We start from the raw sequence: 23,943 nt of genomic DNA, 5'->3' as shown, positions 1-23,943 counted from the left end.
GTGACCCGTCAGTGGCAGAGGCAGTCTGCCAATGTAGTCCAGTTTTCATAGAGGGAAGATGCCTTTCCGCCGACCTCGTGGTTCTAGATTTGACAGATTTTGACGTCATTCTAGGGATGGATTGGTTATCGACCCATGGTGCTACCTTGGACTGTAGAGACAAGGTAGTCAGATTCAGAGATCAGGATGGGTCAGAGGTCGTCTTCAGAGGAGACAAGAGGGGTACACCTAGAGGTCTGATCTCAGCTCTTCAGGCTCGTAGGTTGCTTAGGAGGGGATGTCAGGGGTTTCTAGCTCATGTGAGGGAGTTAGATAGTCATGTCAGAGAGCCCGCCTCAGTGCCTGTGGTAAGTGAGTTCTTAGATGTTTTCCCAGACGAGCTTCCAGGACTACCACCTGCAAGGGAGATAGAGTTTGAAATAGAGCTGATGCCTGGAACTAGGCCTATCTCTATCCCTCCCTACAGGATGGCGCCAGCAGAGTTGAAAGAGCTAAAGGAACAGTTGCAAGAACTGGTGGACAAGGGTTTCATCCGACCGAGTACCTCACCTTGGGGTGCTCCAGTGCTCTTTGTAAAGAAAAAGGATGGATCCCTTAGGCTTTGTATCGACTACAGACAGTTGAACAAAGCCACCATCAAGAACAAGTACCCTTTGCCGAGGATCGACGATCTATTCGACCAGCTAGCAGGAGCAGGTTGTTTCTCCAAAATAGATCTGAGATCAGGGTACCATCAGTTGAGGATAAGGAATGAAGATGTACCGAAGACAGCTTTCAGGACCAGGTATGGGCACTATGAGTTCCTTGTGATGCCGTTTGGGTTGACCAACGCCCCTGCAGCATTCATGGACCTCATGAACAGAGTATTCAGTCAGTATCTGGATCACTTCGTTATTGTCTTCATAGACGATATCTTAGTGTATTCCAGAAATGCAGAGGAGCATGCCCATCACCTGAGGATAGTTTTGCAGACCTTGAGAGAGCATGGCTTGTATGCCAAGTTCTCCAAGTGTGAGTTTTGGCTTAGGAGCATTTCATTCTTGGGGCACATTGTGTCAGAACAGGGTATTGAAGTAGACCCCAAGAAGGTAGAGGCTGTAGCTAACTGGCCTAGACCCACCGCAGTGACCGAGATCAAAAGTTTTTTGGGTTTAGCAGGTTACTACAGGAGGTTCGTTCAGGACTTCTCAAAGATTGCTGCTCCTATGACCAAATTGACAAAGAAGAATCAAAAGTTTATATGGACCGATCAGTGTGAGGAAAGCTTTGAGGAGCTTAAGAGGAGGTTGACTTCAGCACCGGTGTTAGCTCTGCCAAAAGGTGATGATGACTTCTCAGTATATTGTGATGCGTCCCGTGTGGGACTGGGTTGTGTGCTAATGCAAAATGAGAGGGTGATCGCTTATGCTTCTAGGCAGCTGAAGAAGCATGAGCTGAATTACCCCACACATGACCTGGAAATGGCGGCAGTGATCTTTGCACTCAAGATGTGGAGGCATTACCTTTATGGGGTAAAGTGTGAGATCTTCACAGATCATAAGAGCCTGCAGTACATCTTGAGTCAGAGAGAACTGAACATGAGGCAGAGGAGATGGGTAGAGCTGTTGAGTGACTACGATTGCAAGATTCAGTACCATCCGGGTAAGGCGAATGTTGTGGCAGACGCCCTAAGCCGGAAATCACTCGGCAGTCTATCCCACATTTCAGCAGAGAGGAGGCCGGTGGTGAAGGAGTTCCACAGACTTATGAGTGAGGGATTACAGTTGGAGTTGTCTGGCACAGGTGCTTTGATTGCACAGATGAAGGTAACACCAGTGTTTCTGGAGCAGGTGGCTCAGAAACAGCATGAGGACCCAGAGTTAGTGAAGATTGCCAGGACGGTTCAGTCAGGCAAAGATAGTGAGTTCAGATTTGATGATAAGGGGATCCTCCGCTACGGGAACAGATTATGTGTGCCAGATGACATTGGTCTGAAGGGAGATATTATGGGGGAAGCCCATAATACCAGGTATAGTGTTCACCCTGGAGCCACCAAGATGTATCAGGATCTGAAGAGAGTGTATTGGTGGCCAGCTATGAAGAAGGACGTGGCACTGTTCGTGTCAGCCTGCGATGTGTGTCAGAGGGTGAAACTAGAGCATCAGAAGCCGGCTGGAATGCTTAACCCGCTACCTATTCCAGAATGGAAATGGGAGAACATAGCTATGGACTTCGTAGTGGGGTTACCGGCAACATCCAACAGACTAGACTCCATATGGGTGATTGTGGACAGACTCACCAAATCTGCTCACTTCATTCCAGTTAGGAGCAACTACTCTGTGGATAAGTTAGCGCAGGTTTATGTGGATGAAGTCGTCAGACTACATGGGGTCCCGGTATCTATAGTGTCAGATAGAGGGCCCCAGTTCACCTCCAGGTTTTGGCGGAGTCTGCAGAGTGCTATGGGTACCAGGTTAGATTTCAGTACTGCCTTCCACCCCCAGACCGATGGACAGTCAGAGAGGACCATCCAGACCGTAGAAGATATGCTCAGAATGTGTGTGCTAGATTTTGGCGGTTCTTGGAGGCAGCATCTACCCTTGGTGGAGTTTGCCTACAATAACAGCTATCATGCTAGCATAGGGATGGCTCCATATGAAGCTTTATATGGGAGGAAGTGCAGGTCACCCGTTTGCTGGGAAGAGGTAGGAGAGAGGTCCTTAGCAGGGCCTGAGCTTGTAGAGATTACCAGCAGGGTGGTGCCCATGATCAGAGAAAGGATAAAGACTGCCACCAGCAGGCAGAAAAGTTATGCAGACATCCGCAGGAAACAGGTAGAATTTCAGGAGGGGGATCTAGTATTGCTCAAGGTGTCTCCGATGAAAGGGGTGGTTCGGTTTGGTAAGAAGGGTAAGCTAGCTCCGCGGTACATTGGACCCTTTGAAGTCCTGCAAAGGATTGGGAATGTATCGTACAGGCTGGACTTGCCTGCTTCTATGGAGAGAATCCATCCGGTTTTCCATGTTTCCATGTTGAGGAAGTTCGTGTCAGATCCGGGCAAGGTTCTTAGTGAGCCTGATATGGAGATCCATGAGGATCTCACCTATGTAGAACAGCCAGTGCGGATCCTAGACACTCAGATCAGAAGGTTGAGGAACAAGGAAATCCCGATGGTAAAAGTCCTTTGGAACCACCACAACTTAGAGGAATGCACATGGGAGACACGGGAGTCTATGCTCCAGCAGTACCCCCATCTGTTTTGAGGTGAGTGTTAGTTGTTCTATGTGTTGTATGTTATGATTGATGCCATGCTTTATATGTTAGTTGAGGAACATTCGGGGACGAATGTTCTTAAGGGGGGGAGAATGTAATACCCGGCTAGACTCCGGTATCGGAATCCCTACCGTCCGGTGGGACCTCGGATGTCGGAAACCTCTAGAAGGGTAAAACCATGATTTTATGAAATGTTTTCATTTTTTTTTAGTAAGAATTAAATGAGTTTTTGCATGAAAAATCTTTGGAGGAAAACCCAGGTTCGGCCGCCGAACTTTGAGGTTCGGCCGCCGAACATGCATGCTTTCGGAGGGACTTTAGGCGCCCGAAAGTTTTGAGTGAGGGAAATGCAGGTTCGGCCGCCGAACTCCAAGTTCGGCCGCCGAACCTTGCATGCATGCGGAGGCACCTTCGGCCCCCGAACGTGGCCTGGCCAGCCACTATAAAAGGGACCCTTAGCCGAAATGGGCGAGGTTTTCTCCCATTTTCGGCCACAACAAGCTTCCGATCTCCCTCTCCTCAAATCTTGTGTTCTTTCACTAGATCTCCTCCATCTTTCTTGAGTTTTAACCCACATTGCAAGTTTTAAGCTTTAAAGGCAAGTTTTGGAGCTTTGGAAACTCAGGAGCTCTCGTGCTTGGATCTCCGAGTTGAGTCGTCTCTTCCTCGATCTTCAAGAGGTAAGAGCCGATCTTAAGCTCAATGTATGTTTTAAATGAGTTTCATGAAGTTTTAAGGGGTAGAGAAGCATGTTAGAGTTAGTTGAGCATATGTTAGGTTTATGTGATTTTTGAACAATGTGGCTTGCTTGATGTGTGTTTGAAGTGTTGTAGTTGGGGCATATGTTTGTATGAGGCCCCTAGGATCTGGTATGATGTGTATGCATGAGTAGAATCAAGTTTATGCAGGTTTTGAGGCGTTTTGGAGGCTGTGGACACAAGGGAGCCAAGTTTCTGCCCTTCGGCAGAAACTCAGGTTCGGCCGCCGAAGTGACTTTCGGCCGCCGAACCCCCTTGTGGAGGCAGTTTCGGCTGCCGAAGCCTGCCCCCGAAACTCAAGGTTCGTCTCTGTCTGGGAGGTTCGGCCGCCGAAAGTGCCGCCGAACCTGCATGACTTTCGGCTGCAGAGGGACTTTCGGCCGCCGAACCTGCCGCCGAAAGTGCCCTGTTCAGCCATTTCTTGCATGTTTTCATGTGATGTTTTCAGGATGTTTTAGGGGGTTTTTGGGGAGCTTTTCAGAGTCACGTTCATGTATGTTTGGTGCCTCATTTGAGTCCACCTGTGTAGGTTCGGACCCGAGGAACCGAGACCCCCGGTTGTGAGATAGTTGTTCAGAGTTCGTTGTCAAGCTTCAGTTACCAAGTGAGTGGAACAACCCCTTAAGCTTTAAAGTAATTGAATAAATGATTGAATCATAAAGCATTGCCCATGCATCATTATGCCATGCAATATTAGGTTGCTTGCATTAGAATGCACGAATATGTTGCATTGCATAATTTGTTGTTGATGTGGATGAACATTGAATGATCCATTAGCCCTCGTATGACATGATAGCCTATGTGAGTCCAGGTGTGCCTGCTACGGCTCTACGCCCCTGGCACTATGACTGATTATGAAAGTTCGGGTGTGCCTGCTACGGCTCTACGCCCCCGGCATGTATAAGTAAGAAGGATAGGGGCTAAATGGTGACAAGTTCATCCTTGTTGTGAAATGTTTGTGTTATGACGCATACATGAAAGCATGAATAAGAAAAAGAATGAAAATAAAAGTTATTTGATAATAAAAATAAAAATGAATAATAATGTACCTAAAAATGGAGGAATTAAAACAAATGTTTTTAATTTCCGCTCACTGGGCTTTTAGCTCACCCCACTCCCATTATCCCCAGAGTTGCAGGTACAGGAGAGATCAAGAAGTCGGCTAGAGTGAAGTCAAGTCATATGTATGTAATAGCTAGAGTATGTGGACATGACATATGATAAGAATGTAATGTAAAGTTAGAACAGTTATGTTTATGTAACTATGTTATTGAGGATAGATTTGTGCTTGACCATAGTATATGTTAATCCCTTGGTATGTACATGATCTCATTATATGATGTGTATATGAACCAACTCAACACAGATTTTATATTGCCATTGAGGCTCTGATGAAATCCCACAGAGGGATTAATGTTTATGTATATGATGAATACAGTGCATGCACAGGTTGAGTTTGGTGTATGAAGAAAAAGAAAAGTTTTAATTCTTATGTATGTTTGTTGATCATGTATGGGATTAAACAGGTATACAGGATGTATGTAGGCTTGCTACGGGTCCCGGCGGCCTTAAGCCGATCTGGACCCTAGTGCCGGTAACGGGTCGGTTTCCGGGTCGTTACATCATGATTATGGTTATGTAATGTATGTTCAGGTTGAGTTGGTTGTTGAAGGAAAAGTTTAAATTTTTATGTATGATTGTTGATCATGTATGGGATTAAACAGGTTTACAGGTTACATGTCAGGCTTGCTACGGGTCCCAGCGGCCTTAAGCCGATCTGGATCCTAGCGCCGGTAGCGGTCCGATTTTTGGGTCGTTACAGAATGGTATCAGAGCCCTAGGTTCATATGGTCAAACCTAGAGTGTCGGGCTCATAGATGTTATAGAAGGTCAAGCACAATAGGAAGATCATGTCCACTAGGATAGGATGTTGAGTCCTGTCTTGTATGATGATGTGAAATGCCATGATTATATACATGTGCATTGATGCTATGATATGAATGATGTATATGTGATGAGGGTTCATGTGTGCCCACATGAACCATATGATGCTAATGTTTGTATGATGTGTACTGTTTTTCAGAAAACAGGATGAGAGGAACTCGTCGATCTGCACGATTGACTGGAGTGCCACCTGAGGATGAGGGCACGAGCGCCCGTCCTCCTACATTGCCTAGGGCAATGTCTTGTAGATCCAACAGAGAAAGAGTGTCAAGGGACCCTAGAAGGTCTTTTGATGCTAGCAGAAGGGGGACAGATAGAGGAGGAAGTTCTTCAGATGTGAGGGAGGTTACAGGAGAGGATCAGAGGAGGGATGGGAACCTGGATGTGAGCATGGAGGAAGAGGGGACAGGGGAGTCTCAGGGAGGCGTTCAGGCCTCGGGGTATGGTTTTCCACCCCATTATCCACCCTTTCCACAGGGTTTAGGGTATCCGATGGGAGGTACATCGGATTACTCCAGCTTTAACCCCTACCCTACCTACATGCCTTATCCACCTTTCTATCCACCTTATACACAGTACCCAGCTTATCCACCCTCACCCTTCTATCCAAACCCGGCAAACCCCACCTCGGGGAATGCTGCACCTCCACCTCCACCACCTATAGAGCCAGCAGCCCCAGTTCCTCAACCTCCTAGACCTAGCTCAGTTGATGGGAGCAAGGTAAAGATGACAGATTACCTCAAGCTAGATGCTCCCAAATATAAGTCAGGGGATGACCCCTTTGAGTATCTGAGAGTAGTGAAGACAATAACTGATGAGCTAGGGGCAAGTGACAGCAGGGCCATTCAGATGGCAGGGTTCACTTTAAAGTACAAGAAGGCACGGGAATGGTTCAAGTGTTATGTGGACCCAAGACTAGATGGCATGACATGGGAGGAATTTGCGAATGAGTTCACTGGATGGGCTTTTCCAGACAGTTCCAGAGAACTGAAGATGATTGAGTTTGAGCAACTGAGGCAGTCAGAGCACATGGGTGTAGAGGAGTTCACAGATAAATTCTTGGAGCTATTGCCTTTTTCAGGGCAAGCTCTGGATACAGATACGAAGAAAGCCAAGAGGTATGTCATGAAGCTGCATTCCAGGTACTCCTCACTGATTCAGTCAGCTGAGAGAGAAAGTTTCCACACTGTGGTGGATATGGCTCGAAGAATGGAGGCAAGTGCCATAGTTGAGGGGTCAGTGAAGCAGTCAGTGACCCAGTCTTCAGGGGTTAAGACCCCAAGCAGAGGAGGACCAGGTTTCTCTTCTCAGAGCTCAGGCAAGAAGAGGTGGGATAACACCACCAGGAAGCCGAAGAAGAATAAGTTTTGGAACAAGTTGAAATCCGGTCTGGGATTTGGCGGTGGCTCGAGCTCAGGCTCAGATGGTACAGAATGCCAGAGATGTGGAAGACCGCACAGGGGAGTGTGTCGAGCTGGGACTAACACATGTTTCAGATGTGGACAGGAGGGACACATAGCTCGGGAGTGTCCTAGAGCGCCTTTTATGGGCCAACCCCAGCAGACAGCTTCTGGTAGTGTGGCACAGCCAGCAGTTCCAGCCACAACTCAGGGCAGTGGCAGAGGTAGAGGGAGAGGGGCAACCTCTTCTTCTGGTTCCCGAGGTGAAGGTCCATCAGCTCCAGCCAGGATCTTCACCATGACTCAGCAGGAGGCTAACACATCCAACACCGTGGTGTCAGGTAATCTTATCATTGGGTGTTCTGATGTGTATGCATTAATGGACCCGGGTGCATCTCATTCATTTATTGCTCCGAGAGCCATTGAGAGGTTGGGTCTGATAGTCTCTGGGTTAAAGTGTCCCCTATGGGTCAGTGGACCCAAGTGTGACCCGTCAGTGGCAGTGTCAGTCTGCCAGTTCAGTCCAGTTTTTGTTGAGGGAAGATGCCTCTCCGCCGACCTTGTGGTTCTAGATTTGACAGACTTTGACGTCATTCTAGGGATGGATTGGCTATCTACCCATGGTGCTACCTTGGACTGCAGGGACAAGGTAGTCAGGTTCAGAGATCAGAATGGGTCAGAGGTCGTCTTCAGAGGAGACAAGAGGGGCACACCTAGAGGTCTGATATCAGCTCTTCAGGCTCGTAGGTTGCTTAGGAAGGGATGTCAGGGGTACTTAGCTCATGTGAGAGAGCTAGACAGTCAGGTCAGGGAGCCGGCCTCAGTGCCAGTTGTCAGAGAGTTTCAGGATGTTTTTCCGGATGAACTTCTAGGTTTACCACCTGCTAGGGAGATAGAGTTCGAGATAGAGTTGGTGCCTGGAACTAGACCGATCTCTATCCCTCCCTACAGGATGGCCCCAGCCGAGTTAAAGGAGTTGAAAGAGCAGTTGCAAGAGCTGGTAGAAAAGGGTTTCATCCGACAGAGTACCTCACCTTGGGGTGCTCCGGTCTTGTTTGTGAGGAAGAAGGATGGATCCCTTAGACTTTGTATCAACTACAGGCAGTTGAACAAAGTCACTACCAAGAATAGGTACCCATTGCCAAGGATCGATGATCTATTTGACCAGCTAGCAGGAGCGGGTTGTTTCTCCAAAATAGATCTGAGATCGGGGTACCATCAGCTAAGGATCAGAGAAGAAGATGTGCCAAAGACAGCTTTCAGGACCAGATATGGGCATTTTGAGTTCCTTGTAATGCCGTTCGGGTTAACAAACGCCCCTGCAGCATTCATGGATCTCATGAACAGAGTGTTTAGCCAATACCTGGATCACTTTGTTATTGTCTTCATAGATGATATCTTGGTGTATTCCAGGAATGCAGAGGAGCATGCCCATCATCTGCGGTTGGTCTTGCAGACTTTGAGGGAACATGGCTTGTATGCCAAGTTCTCTAAATGTGAGTTCTGGCTGAGGAGCATTTCGTTCTTGGGGCATGTAGTGTCAGAGAATGGGATTGAGGTAGACCCCAAGAAGACAGAAACTGTGGTTAACTGGCCTAGACCCACTTCAGTGACGGAGATCAGGAGTTTCTTGGGTTTGCCAGGTTACTACAGGAGGTTCGTTCAGGACTTCTAAAAGATAGCAACTCCTCTGACCAGACTAACCAGGAAAAATCAGAAGTTTCTGTGGACCGACCAGTGCGAAGAGAGTTTTGAAGAGCTTAAGAAGAGGTTGACTTCAGCACCAGTTTTAGCTCTGCCATCTAGTGATGAGGACTTTACAGTCTTTTGTGATGCGTCCCGTGTGGGACTGGGTTGTGTACTAATGCAGAATGAGAGGGTGATTGCTTATGCTTCTAGGCAGCTGAAGAAGCATGAGTTGAATTACCCCACACATGACCTGGAGATGGCAGCAGTAATCTTTGCACTCAAGATGTGGAGGCACTACCTCTATGGGGTAAAATGTGAGATCTTCACAGATCATAAGAGCCTACAGTACATCCTGAGTCAAAGAGATTTGAATTTGAGACAGAGGAGATGGGTAGAGCTGCTGAGTGACTATGATTGCAAGATTCAGTATCATCCGGGTAAAGCGAATGTCGTGGCAGACGCCCTAAGCCGGAAGTCACTAGGCAGTCTATCCCACATATCGGCAGAGAGGAGGCCAGTGGTGAAGGAGTTCTACAAGCTTATTGAGGAAGGTCTACAGATGGAGTTGTCTGGTACAGGTGCCTTGGTGGCCCAGATGAGAGTAGCACCCGTGTTTCTGGAGCAGGTGGCTCAGAAACAGCATGAGGACCCGGAGTTAGTGAAGATTGCCAGGACTGTTCAGTCAGGCAATGACAGTGAGTTCAGATTTGACAGCAAGGGGATCCTCCGCTATGGGAGCAGACTATGTGTACCAGATGACATAGGGCTAAAAGGAGACATTATGAGAGAGGCTCATAATGCAAGATACAGCATTCACCCCGGAGCCACCAAGATGTATCAAGATCTGAAGAAGGTTTATTGGTGGCCAGCTATGAAGAAAGAAGTGGCACAGTTTGTGTCAGCCTGCGAAGTATGTCAGAGGGTGAAGCTGGAACATCAGAAGCCGGCTGGAATGCTTAACCCGCTACCTATTCCAGAATGGAAATGGGAAAATATAGCTATGGACTTCGTAGTGGGGTTACCGGCGGCGTCCAACAGAGTGGACTCCATATGGGTGATTGTGGACAGACTCACCAAATCTGCTCACTTCATTCCTGTCAGGAGTGGCTACTCTGTGGATAAGTTGGCGCAGGTATATGTGGATGAGATCGTCAGGCTGCATGGGGTTCCTGTTTCGATAGTGTCGGATAGAGGGCCCCAGTTCACCTCCAGGTTTTGGCGGAGTCTGCAGAATGCCATGGGTACCAGGTTGGATTTCAGTACTGCCTTCCACCCCCAGACTGATGGACAGTCAGAAAGGACCATCCAGACTATCGAGGATATGCTCAGAATGTGTGTGCTGGACTTTGGCGGTTCTTGGAGGCAGCATCTACCTTTGGTGGAGTTTGCCTACAATAACAGCCATCATGCTAGCATCGGGATGGCTCCATATGAAGCTTTATATGGAAGGAAGTGCAGATCACCTGTTTGCTGGGAGGAAGTTGGAGAAAAGGCCTTGGCAGGGCCTGAGCTAGTAGAGATCACCAGCAGGGTGGTACCCATAATCAGAGAGAGAATCAAGACTGCTGCCAGCAGACAAAAGAGCTATGCAGATGTCTGCAGAAGACAGTTAGAGTTTCAGGAGGGGGATCTGGTATTGCTCAAGGTGTCCCCAATGAAAGGAGTGGTTCGCTTTGGGAAGAAAGGTAAACTAGCCCCACGATACATCGGACCCTTTGAAATCTTGCAAAAGATTGGGAATGTGTCGTACAAGCTGGATTTACCTGCTTCAATGGAAAGAATCCATCCGGTTTTCCATGTTTCAATGTTGAGGAAGTTTGTGTCAGATCCGAACAAGGTTCTTAGTGAGCCTGATGTGGAGGTCCAAGAGGATCTCACTTATGTTGAACAGCCAGTGCGGATCATAGACACCCAGATCAGAAAGTTAAGGAACAAGGAAATCCCGATGGTGAAAGTCCTGTGGAACCACCACAATTTAGAGGAATGCACTTGGGAGACACGGGAGTCTATGCTCCAGCAGTACCCTCATCTCTTTTAAGGTTAGATCCCTATGTGTTTATGTGCTATATATGTATGTTATGCTTTATGCCATGCTATGTGTGCTAGTTGAGGTACATTCGGGGATGAATGTTCTTAAGGGGGGGAGAATGTAATACCCGACTAGACTCCGGTATCGGAATTCCTACCGTCCGGTGGAATCTCGGATGTCGGAAGCCTCTAGTAAGGTAGAAACATGTTTTCATAAAATGTTTTAAGGTATTTCATGGTTTTAAGTATAAAAATTTAATGAGTTTTTGCATGAAAAGTCTTTGGAGGAAAACCCAGGTTCGGCCGCCGAAAGTCAAGTTCGGCCGCCGAACATGCATGCGTTTTGGAGGCACGTTAGGCCCCCGAAAGCATGAGTGAGGGAAGACCAGGTTCGGCCGCCGAAAGTCAAGTTCGGCCGCCGAACATGGCATGCATGCGGAGGCACATTCGGTCCCCGAACGTGGCCTGGCCAGCCACCTATAAAAGGGTCCCTTAGGTCCGCACGGGCGAGCTTTTTCTCCCCCGTTGTCGGCCAAGGTGAGTCTCCGCCACCCCTCCCTCGATCTTGAGTGTTTTCCTTAGATCTTCCATGATTTTCACGGGTTTTAACTTCTGTTTTGAAGATCTGTGAGTAAAGAGCAAGTTTTGGGTACTTGGAGGTTCAAAGAGCTCAATCTCTCCATCTCCAAGCTAGGATCGCCTTTCCTTTCGTTTCTTCAAGAGGTAAGCTCGGATCCACCCTTGTTATGTGTTTTTAAACAAGCATTAAGTTGTTTTATGGGTAGAGATGCATGTTTAGGCTTGTTGATGAGTTTATGGGTTTTGATGTTTTGATGAACAATGTATGTTGATTTTTGTGTGTTTGAAGTGTTGTAGTTGGGGTATATGCTAGTTTGAGACCCCTAGGTGTAATGTACGATATGTATGCATGTTTTAGAACAAGTTTATGCATGATTGGTGAGTTTGGAGGCAAAAATGCACAAAGGAGCCAAGTTTCTGCCCTTTGGCAGAAACCAGGTTCGGCAGCCGAAGGAACTTTCGGCCGCCGAACATGGCTGAGGAGGCAGGCCTTTCAGCTGCCGAAGTTGCCCCCGAAAAAAGACTTTCGTCTCTGTCTGGGACTTTCGGCCGCCGAAGGTGCCGCCGAACATGCATGAGTTTCGCCTCTGTCTGGGAGTTTCGGCCGCCGAAGGTGCCGCCGAACCTGCCTGACTTTCGGCTCTGGAGGGACTTTCGGCCGCCGAACCTGCCGCCGAAAGTGCCCTGTCCAGCCATTTCTAGCATGTTTTTATGAAGTTGTTTTATGATGTTTTAGGGGGTTTTTGGGGAGTATAATAGAGTTATGTTTATGTGTATTTGGTCCCTCATTGGAGTCCACCTGTGTAGATTCGGACCCGAGGAACCGAGGACCCCAGCAGTGAGCCAGCTGCTACAGAGTTTGTCAGAGCTAGCCAGAGGTGAGTGGAATAAACCTTAAGTTTTAAAATAAATGAAAATATAAATTTTGAGCATGATCCATGCATCATGAATGCCATGAGATATAGTAGGTTGTTTGCATTAGTATTCACGAATATGTTGCATTGCATATATGATGTGGATGTGGATTGGTCATTGGATGATCCTTTAGTCCTCATATGATAATATGATGTTATGGCATGATATGGTATGGAAGTCCAGGTTGTACCCATTCTACGTCCCTGGCACGATGTAAGAGGAAGTCCAGGTTGTACCCATTCTACGTCCCTGGCACAGTTGGACTGTATGATATGTTATGTTAAGAGAAAGACCGGTTGTATCCATTCTACGTCCCGGCACAGTTGGACTATGTAGAGGACTATTGGTGACAATACCATCCGAGATGTGATTTGTTGTGATGTGTTGCATGTCATGGAAGCATGAAAATTTTAATATATGATTCCACTATTCTGCTCACTGGGCTTTGTAGCTCACCCCTCTCCCCTAACCCCAGATGTGCAGGTACAGGGTAGACCAGGAGGTTAGCCAGAGTTTGAAGTATGCTTATGAAATAGTTAGATTGTGGACATGACAATTGTATTATGATGTAATGTAAGAGATTGCAGTATGTTATGTAATGAGGTATATTGAGGTTATAGATGTGCTTGACCCTATGAGTATTGTAATCCCTTTTGATACATGATCTATAGAAATGTTTTATTATGTTCATGAAAGCCAACTCATCTCATGTTATAGTGCTCTTTGGGGCATTGTTGAGATCCCACAGAGGGGTCATGATTATGGTTATGTAATGTATGTTCAGGTTGAGTTGGTTGTTGAAGGAAAAGTTTAAATTTTTATGTATGATTGTTGATCATGTATGGGATTAAACAGGTTTACAGGTTACATGTCAGGCTTGCTACGGGTCCCGGCGGCCTTAAGCCGATCTGGATCATAGCGCCGGTAGCGGTCCGATTTTCGGGTCGTTACACTAACAACCACTCCTACACACCCTACGAGCCTAACGGGCTGACATCAAACCTCTCGGCATCTCTACACTGTCCCCTCTGAAGACTACCTCTGACCCATCCTGAACTCTGAACTTGACTACCTCGTCTCAACAGACCAAGGTAGCACCAGCACCACGAGTAGAGAAACCAATCCATCCCCCGAATGACATCCAGACAACTAAGTCTCGGACCTCAAGGTCGGGTGGAAGGTATCTACCCTCACCTGATACTGGACTGAACCGGCAGACTGACTCCGCTACAGATGGATCATACTTAGATTCAAAGAGAACACTCTACACCCAGAAGCTATCAACTCAACCTTCTAAAGGCTCCTAGAGCAACAACAGAAGAAGAAACACACCAGGGTTCACAACAACACACACATCAGAACAGTCAAAAGTGAGCGTACCTGGCATCACCGTGTTCGATGTGTCTGCTCCCCTTCTATGATCACTGGTCTGAGCCACATTACTTGGAGTCAACCGCTGGGACCGTACCATTCTGGGCGCAGTAGGACACTCACGTGCGAAGTGCCCTTCTTGTCCGCACCTAAAACATGCCGTAGTCCCCGCCAGACAAACTCCTTTGTGTGGCCTCCCACACCTCATGCATCCTGTAGTGCCTCGACCAGAACTCGAACCATCTTCAGCCTCTAGCCTAAACCTCTTCCACAACCTACCTTTCCTAGTCCTGCCCCATTGCCTAAGGGTTCTTCTCCCCCTTCTACCTCTCTTGGCGGCTGTACTCAGCATGGAGGGATCAACTTCCCCCGAACTTGAACTCTTAGAATCCTTAGACTTTTCCATATTTTCTTCCTCCATATCCACTTGCAGACCTACATCCCTCCTCTACACCTCCATCTTCTCTTCTCTGCTGGCATCAACAGACTTTCCAGGGTCTCTTGACGTTTCCCCACTGCCAACTCTACCTGACTGTACTCCTGGCAGAACGGGAGGAAAGGTCTCCGTACCTTCCCACTCAGACGGATCTGACTCCACAGATCGACTAGCACCTTGCATCATCACTCTTCTGAAACACAACAGGCACACAAGCATACATCAGCTTCACATCATGTGAACAAAACACAAAACACATGAAAAGCAGCCTAACAGAGGGTCCATGTAGCAAACACATGAACTCTAAAACACATAGATATCATGGATGATCCTGTCACCAAAAGCCCTCAATCTAGCATAACATGCCATGACCAACTGTGCCAAAGGCCATACCTGGTCTCTCAACTCATCTTATATCATAACATAGCATATCGAGGACTAAGGGATCAGTCAACATCCATCATACCAACAGAAATGCACATGCATCAAACATGGCATTACTCATCATCAAGCAAGACATGACTCCTCAGCCTATCCTAGTGGACATGATCTTTCTCTCGATCTTTCTTATTGTGCTTGCCCTCCTAAAGACAAAAACCTCTTTCCAATGTGAGATACCGCTAATCCCTGAGCATCTTTGCTCATGACACCGTACTCAACACCGTACTCAAGAGGCCCTATGCTCTGATACCATCTGTAACAGCCTGCATCTTCGGACCGCCACCGGCGCTAGGATCCAGATCGGCTTAAGGCCGCCGGGACCCGTAGCAAGCCACAAGACATGCTAAACTTCTGGTCTGATCCCATACATGATCAAACTTTTCTTGAAAACTTAAGCTTTTGCTTCAGAAAAATCTTTAAACTTGTTTTCCTTACCTCCGCTTGACCTATGCATGAAAACATAGAACCTCATACCAGATGGGTCATCAAGCTTGTTTTAAAACCATGTCCGCTTTGGGTCAAGGGATTTAAACCCTTTCTTCCCTCACGGGCCATTCAAATCTCATAACATTAAAACATTTCACATCATGAAAACCTTTAACTCTTTAACATCAAGACATTTTCTTAAGATCATGTAAACCAAAGGGATCAACCAACTCTAGGGTCAAGCACCACTCTATACATCACATGACATACTATACTTTCCATCCTCTAGCTTTTCATTAACTCTTTACATACATCATCATATCATATCTTTTATATACATCATGTCCACTACTATACTATTCAAGCATACAAAACATAACATCTCTTTATATCCAGCTTACTTAACATATACATGCTTTTTCCTTTACATAAACTAAGCTATACTATTACATCAAAACACGGCAACCCATGCTTAAACTCTGCTTTCCCATAGCTTACTCTGACTTACTCTGGCTTAACTTAGCTCTGGCCCTGCAAAACTGGGGTTAAGGGAAAGGGATGAGCTACGAGAGCCCAGTGAGTAGAAACAGATAAAACAGTTCATTCATTCATTACATGCTTTCATGATATGTGTCACAGCACAAACATTCCACATCTCGGATTAGACATGACCTCAAAACTCCCTCTGTCGGCACCCGATTCCCATAGGAACTCACACAGGATTTTCACTGCCATGACAGATCGTGGGCTATTGATGTCGCCTTGGTCCAATCCCCACTATCAGTAAATAATGCAATGCACCATATTTGTGAGTCTAATGCAATCATCCTATTACATAACATGGCATTCATGATGCGTGTCTTATGCTCATACTGTCATTACCTTTAATCATCAATTTAAAACATGCAAAGTTAGTTCTACTCACATGAAGCCACTGCTCAGCTAACTCTACTGGGCCAACTAGCACTGAAGCTAGACACCTCGATGTCTCAGGTCCGATCCTACACAGATGGACTCACATGAGGTACCAAACAACTCTAACATAGACATAAACATCTCCCCAAAAACCCTCTAAAACATCACTTAAACATGCATAGAAAACAACCTTGAAAAGGCTGGACAGGGCACTTTCAGCGGCACCTTCGGCGGCCGAAAGTCCCAGACAGAGACGAAAGTCAGGCAGGTTCGGCGGCACCTTCGGCGGCCGAACCCTCTCTCCAGGGACGAAAGTCAGGCACTTTCGGCAGCCGAACATTACCTTCAGCGGCCGAAAGTCTGCTTTCAAGCCAACACTCAACTTTCGGGGGCAAGGTTAGGCGGCCAATCCCTGCATCCTCAGGCAGGTTCGGCGGCCGAAACTACCTTCGGCGGCCAAACCTGAGTTCATCAGAACTCAGCCTCTCGAGCATACCAGCCTCCCAACCCCCCAAAACCAACCTCAACCTCACATACTCTCTCCCAAACATGCATACACACTCCCACAAGCATAAAAGAGCAAAGAAACTAGCTTAAACCTACCAACACAACACCACATAACATACATTGGGCATAAAACCCCCATAAATCCTAACATGCATATCTACCCATACATAAACATTAAAACTTCATAAAACTTATTTAAAACTTCATTAAACCATAAAGGAAAACCAAGATCTACACTTACCTCTTGAAGATCGAGGGTTGGTGAAATCCTTAACTCGGAGGTGTGGAGGATCCAAGCTCCAAAAGCCTCCAAGCTCCCAAAACTTGATTTAAGCTTAAAACTCTTCAGAACAAACGTAAAACTCATGAAAACTTGAGGGATGGGTAGAGAAAGCATGAAAACGACCAAAGGAAGGCAAAAACTCACCTGAGCTTGGGAATGGGGAGAAACTCGCCCATTTCCGATCTGAGGGCCCTTTATAGGTGGCCTGGTCAAAGACCTTCGGCAGCCTAACGTGCCCCCTAAACTCATGCATGTTCGGCGGCCGAACTTGACTTTCGGCGGCCGAACCTTGGCTCGTTCAAACAAGACTTTCAGAGGCCAAAAGCGCTCCCGAAACCTTTCCATGTTCGGCGGCCGAACTTAACTTTCGGCGGCCGAACCTGGCAAATGCCTCCTTGGTCTTTTCTCTTCAAAACTCAAAACATTTCTTTTACAACTATAAAACACTTAAAACCATTTTAGAAAACCTTTCCTTAACTCTTGCTATACCCCTCAAAAAGGATCCGACATCCAAAACTCCACCGGACGGTAGGAATTCCGATGCCTGAACGAGCGGGGTCTTACAAGCTTGATCTTGCCTTCTATTGGTACAGGTGTCCCTCTGATTCCTTTTATAGGGGTCTGATCCTTAACCAGGCATTCCTCTAGGATCTTCATTGTTTAGAACACTCGATAAGGGAGTAGGTTTACCTTACTCCCATCATCCACTTAGATCTTCTACACCCGAAAATTAGGGATGATCGCCTCTATTAGCAGTGCATTGTTGTGTGGCATTTCCACCCCTTCACCGTCTACTTCAGAGAAACTAACCACCCTTGGTATATGTTCTACAACATGCATCACTTCCACCTCCTTCTACTTCCCGTCTCATCTCTTTTTTCGGTTTGCTCTAAGTGACTACTCAACATCTTATCTCACAATCATGTTGATGGTCCTGCTTGACCCATCATTCACAAGCCGAGCAATCTTTTCTCTAGCTAGCTCTTTTATGTCCTCTTCTTTATTGCTAGGTCCTTTTTCCTTCTTGACAAAGTTTTTTAAGTGACCTCTCTTAATTTGCTTGTCAATTTTGTTCTTTAGTTGGAAGTAGTTGTCAATGTCATGGCCATGTGTCCAGTGGAACTGATAGTATTTATCAATGTCACGATGCTTCAGGTCAGACTTGAGGGGTTGAGGCCATTGTAAATGTTATTATCTTTTACTACCACTAGGACCTTGGCTATGGAGACATTCAGCATGGTTGTTTCTTTGTGATAAGGTGGTGTAGGTTGATGGTTTGATTTGCAGTATGGGACATATGTGTTCAAAGCTTTTGGAGCTCTATCTAATATCCTGTTTAGGTACTCTCTCCTTCGATTGTTAGGACGTCTGCGAGAGGCATTCTCTTTTAGGACTCCCTCGTAAAAAGCGACTAGTCATCAAGGTGTTGTCTTGCCTGATGTATTTCTTTGCTTTATTCATCAGGTTTACCAATGTGCTTAGTGGTTTTCAGCTTATGAATTAGAAAAATTTTGCCAACGTGGTTTCCTTCTGCATGACTTCCATGACCTTGGATTCATCCAAATGAGGAATCTACAAGGCCTCAGCGTTATATCGAGCTACATATTCTCGAAGGGCCTTGTCCCTTCTTTGCTTTACTGTCTCGAGGTAGCTGAGTAGGTAGCCTAGCAATGAATCTCCCCATAAAAGTGTTTGCCAGGTCCATACAGGTCTTAATGCTTTTAGTCTCCACATTATTAAACCACGTCAATGCTACTTCAATCAAGATGATGGGGAATACCTTACACAGTAAGGCATTAGAGTGGGTCTGTAACTCCATGAAGGTCTTGTACTTGATTACATAATCTCTAGTGTTTTCAATGCCATCATAAGCTTCCATGGTTGGCATCAGGAATTTATTCAGGATAGTCTCTCTTGGTTACGGGATGCAAAAGGCGAAGAGGTCCTCAAGCTAGTTTGTGCTCCTACCTAATTCTTTAGTTCAACCAATAGTTTTTATTTTAACTTCTCCAACCTTTTCTCTACCCCTTTTCCTTCCTTTCTGACTTCCTAAAACTTGCAGGAGACTTGGAGCTAGTTCCTTCTTCTTCACTCCTTTTCTCATACCCTCCTAGTGTTGTGCTTCTACTCACATTGACATCCTCATCTATCAAACTCATCACAGCATGACTTTTGGACATAGCCAATGGTCCTCTAGCTAATTCATCCTCCCTTCTTCTTCTAATTCCTTACATCACTATTATAAGTTCATGGTTTTCAATTTCAAGGACTAAGGTGGGTGTTAGTGCTTGGCTTGGAGTCAAAATTTATTATGGGTTCATAAGCATGGGCAGCGTAAGGCCTTGTTGTTGCATGATTTAGTTCATCTATATCATGGCTTGTTGCAGCTAAAGTAATATGTTTTGCAAATTTTGGTTGGATAATGGAGTTTGTGAGACAATGTTTATGGGTGTAAGGTTACTAGTAGAGGAAATGGTTGACACCATTAGCGTGACAAAAGGTTGTGGAAGTAAGGTCATCGGAAAATCTTAAGAGATAGGTATTTTCGCAGGCTGATTTTCATTTCCAATGGAGGTTAGTGTGTTGTTTTCTGACATAGCCATGTGGATCTCAATGAGTTTGATTTCGAAACTCCAGTGATAGAATAATAGTTTTTGTTCCCATAGACGGTGCCAATTGAAGATGTTGAAATTCAGGGATGATTAGGATTTAGACATGTGGATAGTGATTTCTTAAGGTTCTAAGGAGAATGCTCGAGGTAGTAAATAAGGATAAAAATGGAGCTGTGTGATATACTTCAAAAGGACTGAGGTTTAGTTGTAGAGGGGTAATAGTAGTTTTAGAAGACAAAAAAGATGATACTTTTCTCTTATGCAACTGGAATATATATATTTGTGTCCATACGTCATACACATGCTACATGTCCCTTCAAAAGGGACAATTGCACTTTTAATCGGTTTTTCAGACGGCTCATTAATAACGGGCAGTTGGTTCATAAATGTTTAACCAGTTCGGACAATGTCATGCTTGACATACACGTTATATTAGGATTGTCATAACACGCGTATTTAAGATCTTATATGGATGCTAGATTTCAGAAGTTTGGTACTTATAATAGGAGGCTTGAGGCTCAAGATGTTGATATTAGGGCTATGAACCTCGAAAGATCGTGCTCATTGTGAACTTGATTGAGATTAATAAGTCTTTTAACTTGTGACTGATAGTTTCGATACACGTTATATGTTCTCAAAGGGACTTGTATCCTATATGTTATCAGCATCAATGATTTTCACAAATAGTCGACTTATTTAGATCGCTCTTCTTGCCTTTCTGAGCCATGTTTCTTTAAATGGTGGGTTGCGAATTACTTAAGATCAAATAATAATTTAAATTAATACAATTACTAAATTACGGTTTTATTTTGGCAGTTGGGCAAAGTTAATTTTATAATCTTACTAATACAACATTATTGAGCCTCGATGAAGGAATATGCTGCAAAGATGCATAATGCTTAGATTTACAGTCATCCTGACCAAGTTTGCGTCACAGCTCAATTCTCACCAGCAGATTCAGTTGATGAAGGAGCATGTGGCCCACCAAAGATTCTAAAAATGACAAATCCACTTGACCTCTTATGCATGTCCATTGACTGTGATGCTTTAGGATCACAATCTGCTGTCATTGCGTCCCACCGACTTATTATACTTCCTTGCATTATTTTATATTCTCAGCAGCTTATATTATTAAATTTTTTTTTGAATCAATATATTATTAAATTTATCGTTAAGAGTATTCAATAAAGACAAATTATTTCATTTATAATTCTTCAAATTGATGAATAAAATAAGATTAAATGAAATTTGGAATTTAAAATTTTAAATAATAATATTAATTTATTCATTTTCAGAAGTTTTAATTTTATATTTTGCTATAATAAAAAAAATAATAAAAAGAACTATTTATACCTAACCAGCAATGAGTGGGTTTAGCAATGAGAGGGTAATCCCACGAGAAAAAGAAAAGAAAGAAAAAGAAAATTTGAGGAAATGAATATATCATTTCGTAAAAGTTATTTTATATGGTTTCTCCTATTTATCGAGATGGGTCGACAGACCACAATACTAATATTCCGTTGGCAACAAAATTATATTAAAAAAAATGGTGGGTAGGCGTTGATGCGTGATAGTTGTTAATCATGTAGTGAAATATTCAAACATCTCCTATTTCGCAATTTGTCAGTGGGGTCCACAATTTTACATCTTTATATTTAATTTTATATAATATGATAAAATTAATTAACTAATTTTATTTTTTTAAAATATACTAATTTATAGCTTTTGTTTATTCCACCGTCTCTATCATTTAAAAAAAAAAAAAAAGAAAATAAAAATATTCTGATCTTCTTTTTCTATTTCCCGCGCTTTAAATCCAGCTTTTATAATTTATTTATTTATTTTAATTAATTTCTCTTCTTTAGCCCACCTCCGTCTCCTGCTCCAATCTGTTAGTCAAAATTCGTCATTGCTTTTTCTCTTCAGACAACAGTCGCTTTCCATCTTCCAAAATCTCTTTCTTTCTTAACCAAAATCACTGAAACTTAATTTTAATTTTAATCTTTATGACCAAAACCACACTGATCACTCTTTAAATCCTTCCTTCAATGGAGACTATCAAATGCAGATCAATCCCCAGCAGCAACAAGAGCAAGATTGCAAGAACTTTTCAAAAAGTCATAAACCTCAAGACTGCAACAAGAATTGCTTCCAATAATGGGATTGGGATTTGTCTATTCAATCCAGAAAACAAATTTCAAGATGATCATCCACCCACAATTTACTACAAATCCCATAATGCTTCCATCGACAAGCACAAGGATGATTCTAAAGCCAAGCGCAAGGCAGCTTTGGATGCGTTAGCTGCCAAGCTTTTTGCAGGCATCACTGCTATCAAAGCAGCTTATGCTGAGCTTCAACTGGCTCAGACTCCTTACTGTAGTGATGCTATTCATGCTGCAGATCAGGCTGTTGTGCAAGAGCTCAAGCTACTCTCAGAACTTAAACGAAGCTTTTTCAAGAATGAACTTGATCATCTCTCATCACAGGTTACTGTTATGCTTGCTGAGATTCAAGAGCAACAAAGCTTGATGAAGACTTATGAGATCACCATCAGGAAACTTCAAGCGGAAACTCAGGTTAAAGATTCAGAAATTTCTTCTCTGAAGAAACAGCTCGACGAATCCATGGCGTTTAACAAGTCTTTAGAGAAAATATTAAATGAAAGTGGGCCTTTGTCGATGTTTGATAATGTTCAGTTCTCCACTTTAAACACAACCCATTTCGTGCAATTCTTGCATTCTGCTTTGAGATCCATGAGGAGTTTTGTTAAGTTGATGGTTCGTGAAATGGAAGTTGCTGAATGGGATATTGAAGCTGCTGCAAAAGCAATCGAACCTGAATCCATTTTTTCAAAGCCACCCCATCGTTGCTTTGTGTTTGAATCATTTGTGAGCAAAACGATGTTCGAGGGTTTCAACTATCCAAACTTTATGCTCCCAAATGAATCTCCACCGCCCATGAATCACCATCACAGGGGTGAACACTACTTCAACAAGTTCAAGAAGCTAAAATCTGTAAACCCAAGACATTACCTGAACCAAAATCCAACTTCATCCTTTGCAAGATTCACAAGGGCCAAGTATCTCAAGCTTGTCCATGCAAAAATGGAATGCTCTCTGTTTGGGAACTTGAACCATAGGAAGCTAGTGAACTCCGGTGGATTCCCGGATTCTGCTTTCTTTACAGCTTTCCTTGAGATGGCTAGGCGAGTATGGTCTTTGAACCTTCTGGCCTTTTCATTTGGTGAAAATGTTAGCATTTTTCAGGTGAGCAAAAATTCAAGATTCTCTGAAGTGTACATGGAGAGTGTAGCCCATGAATCTTTACTCGAAAGTGACGGTGTTGAAGCTGAGCTCCGGGTGGATTTCACGGTGGTTCCTGGGTTCAAGATCGGTAAAACTGTGATACAGAGTCAGGTTTATCTATCGCCGGCGGTTGCTTACCGGTGAGCTGTTGATTTTTTTCTTATAATTTTGCTATGTATAATTTTGTAATATATAATGATAAAATAATATTAGAAGAGAGTGAAGTTATACGTTCACGCGCTTTACGAGTCGTGTACTAAATGCGGTTTTCAAGTGGGGCGGGTAAGCGAGGTCTGAGTTTTCACTTGAGAGGTGCAGTTAGTTAGACGTGGATGCGCGTGGGTTTTGATGGAAGCACTGGCATCTGGACCCACACGTGAAATTGGCAGGTCTGTGGGGACAGGAGCTGGTGCTTTGTAGTATGACAGACAAGGAAAAGCTGTTGAGGCATAAATTTTATGTTAAAATATTGTGCTCTTTTCCGGTTTTTTGGGTTTATATGTTCCAAAGATTAGAAAAGTAAAGATCGATATGCGATTTATTAAAATATATCAATATTTATTATTTATAAGAAAATCTAACATAATTTATTAAATATTTAATATCTTATTATTTAATGCTTTAATTGTCAAAAATATATTAAACTTTAATAAAAAATTTTAAAATTTTATTAATTATTCTTTTTTTTTCATGTGATATTAAAAAATTTATTATTAGATAATTTCTCAATCTAAAAAAATATAGTTGAGATATTAAAAAATCCTATAAAGTAGTCTTCTTATATTAAAAATATATTTTAATTTTTTTTAATATTTAATAATTAAAATTAATAATTAAGTTATATTTTAAATAATTTAATTTAATATAAACCCATGCTACATAATACATTTTTATATGAATATATTAAATTTATAATTTAAATTTTGAAATAATTAATTGAATTAAATTATCATTTTGATTTGATCTTTTTGTTTTTAGGTTTGGCTCGATTTTAATTTTTAAAATTTGATTATATTGATTCCATACGATTTTGATAAAAAAAAAATTATGCATAATTATTTTTAAATAATTTCATATGA

General features: G+C 43.8%; 1 protein-coding gene across 1 annotated transcript; it reads left to right on the top strand.

The window, feature by feature from the left end:
* Window positions 1-21,421: 21,421 nt before the first annotated feature.
* Window positions 21,422-23,351, top strand: LOC110603362 (protein GRAVITROPIC IN THE LIGHT 1). Its single transcript, XM_021741068.2, has one exon. The coding sequence runs from the start codon at window positions 21,605-21,607 to the stop codon at window positions 23,006-23,008; it is 1,404 nt and encodes a 467-aa protein (XP_021596760.1). The 5' UTR covers window positions 21,422-21,604; the 3' UTR covers window positions 23,009-23,351.
* Window positions 23,352-23,943: the final 592 nt, after the last annotated feature.

Source organism: Manihot esculenta, chromosome 16 (genome assembly GCF_001659605.2).
Source record: "Manihot esculenta cultivar AM560-2 chromosome 16, M.esculenta_v8, whole genome shotgun sequence".
NCBI classification, from domain to species: Eukaryota; Viridiplantae; Streptophyta; class Magnoliopsida; order Malpighiales; family Euphorbiaceae; genus Manihot; species Manihot esculenta.
Note: the sequence above shows the minus strand (reverse complement) of the source record. Positions and strands in the feature narration are given on the sequence as shown.

Bases quoted from the DNA above. Each gene is read 5' to 3' on its own strand.
- LOC110603362 (XM_021741068.2), top strand. From the start codon at position 21,605: ATGGAGACTATCAAATGCAGATCAATCCCCAGCAGCAACAAGAGCAAG.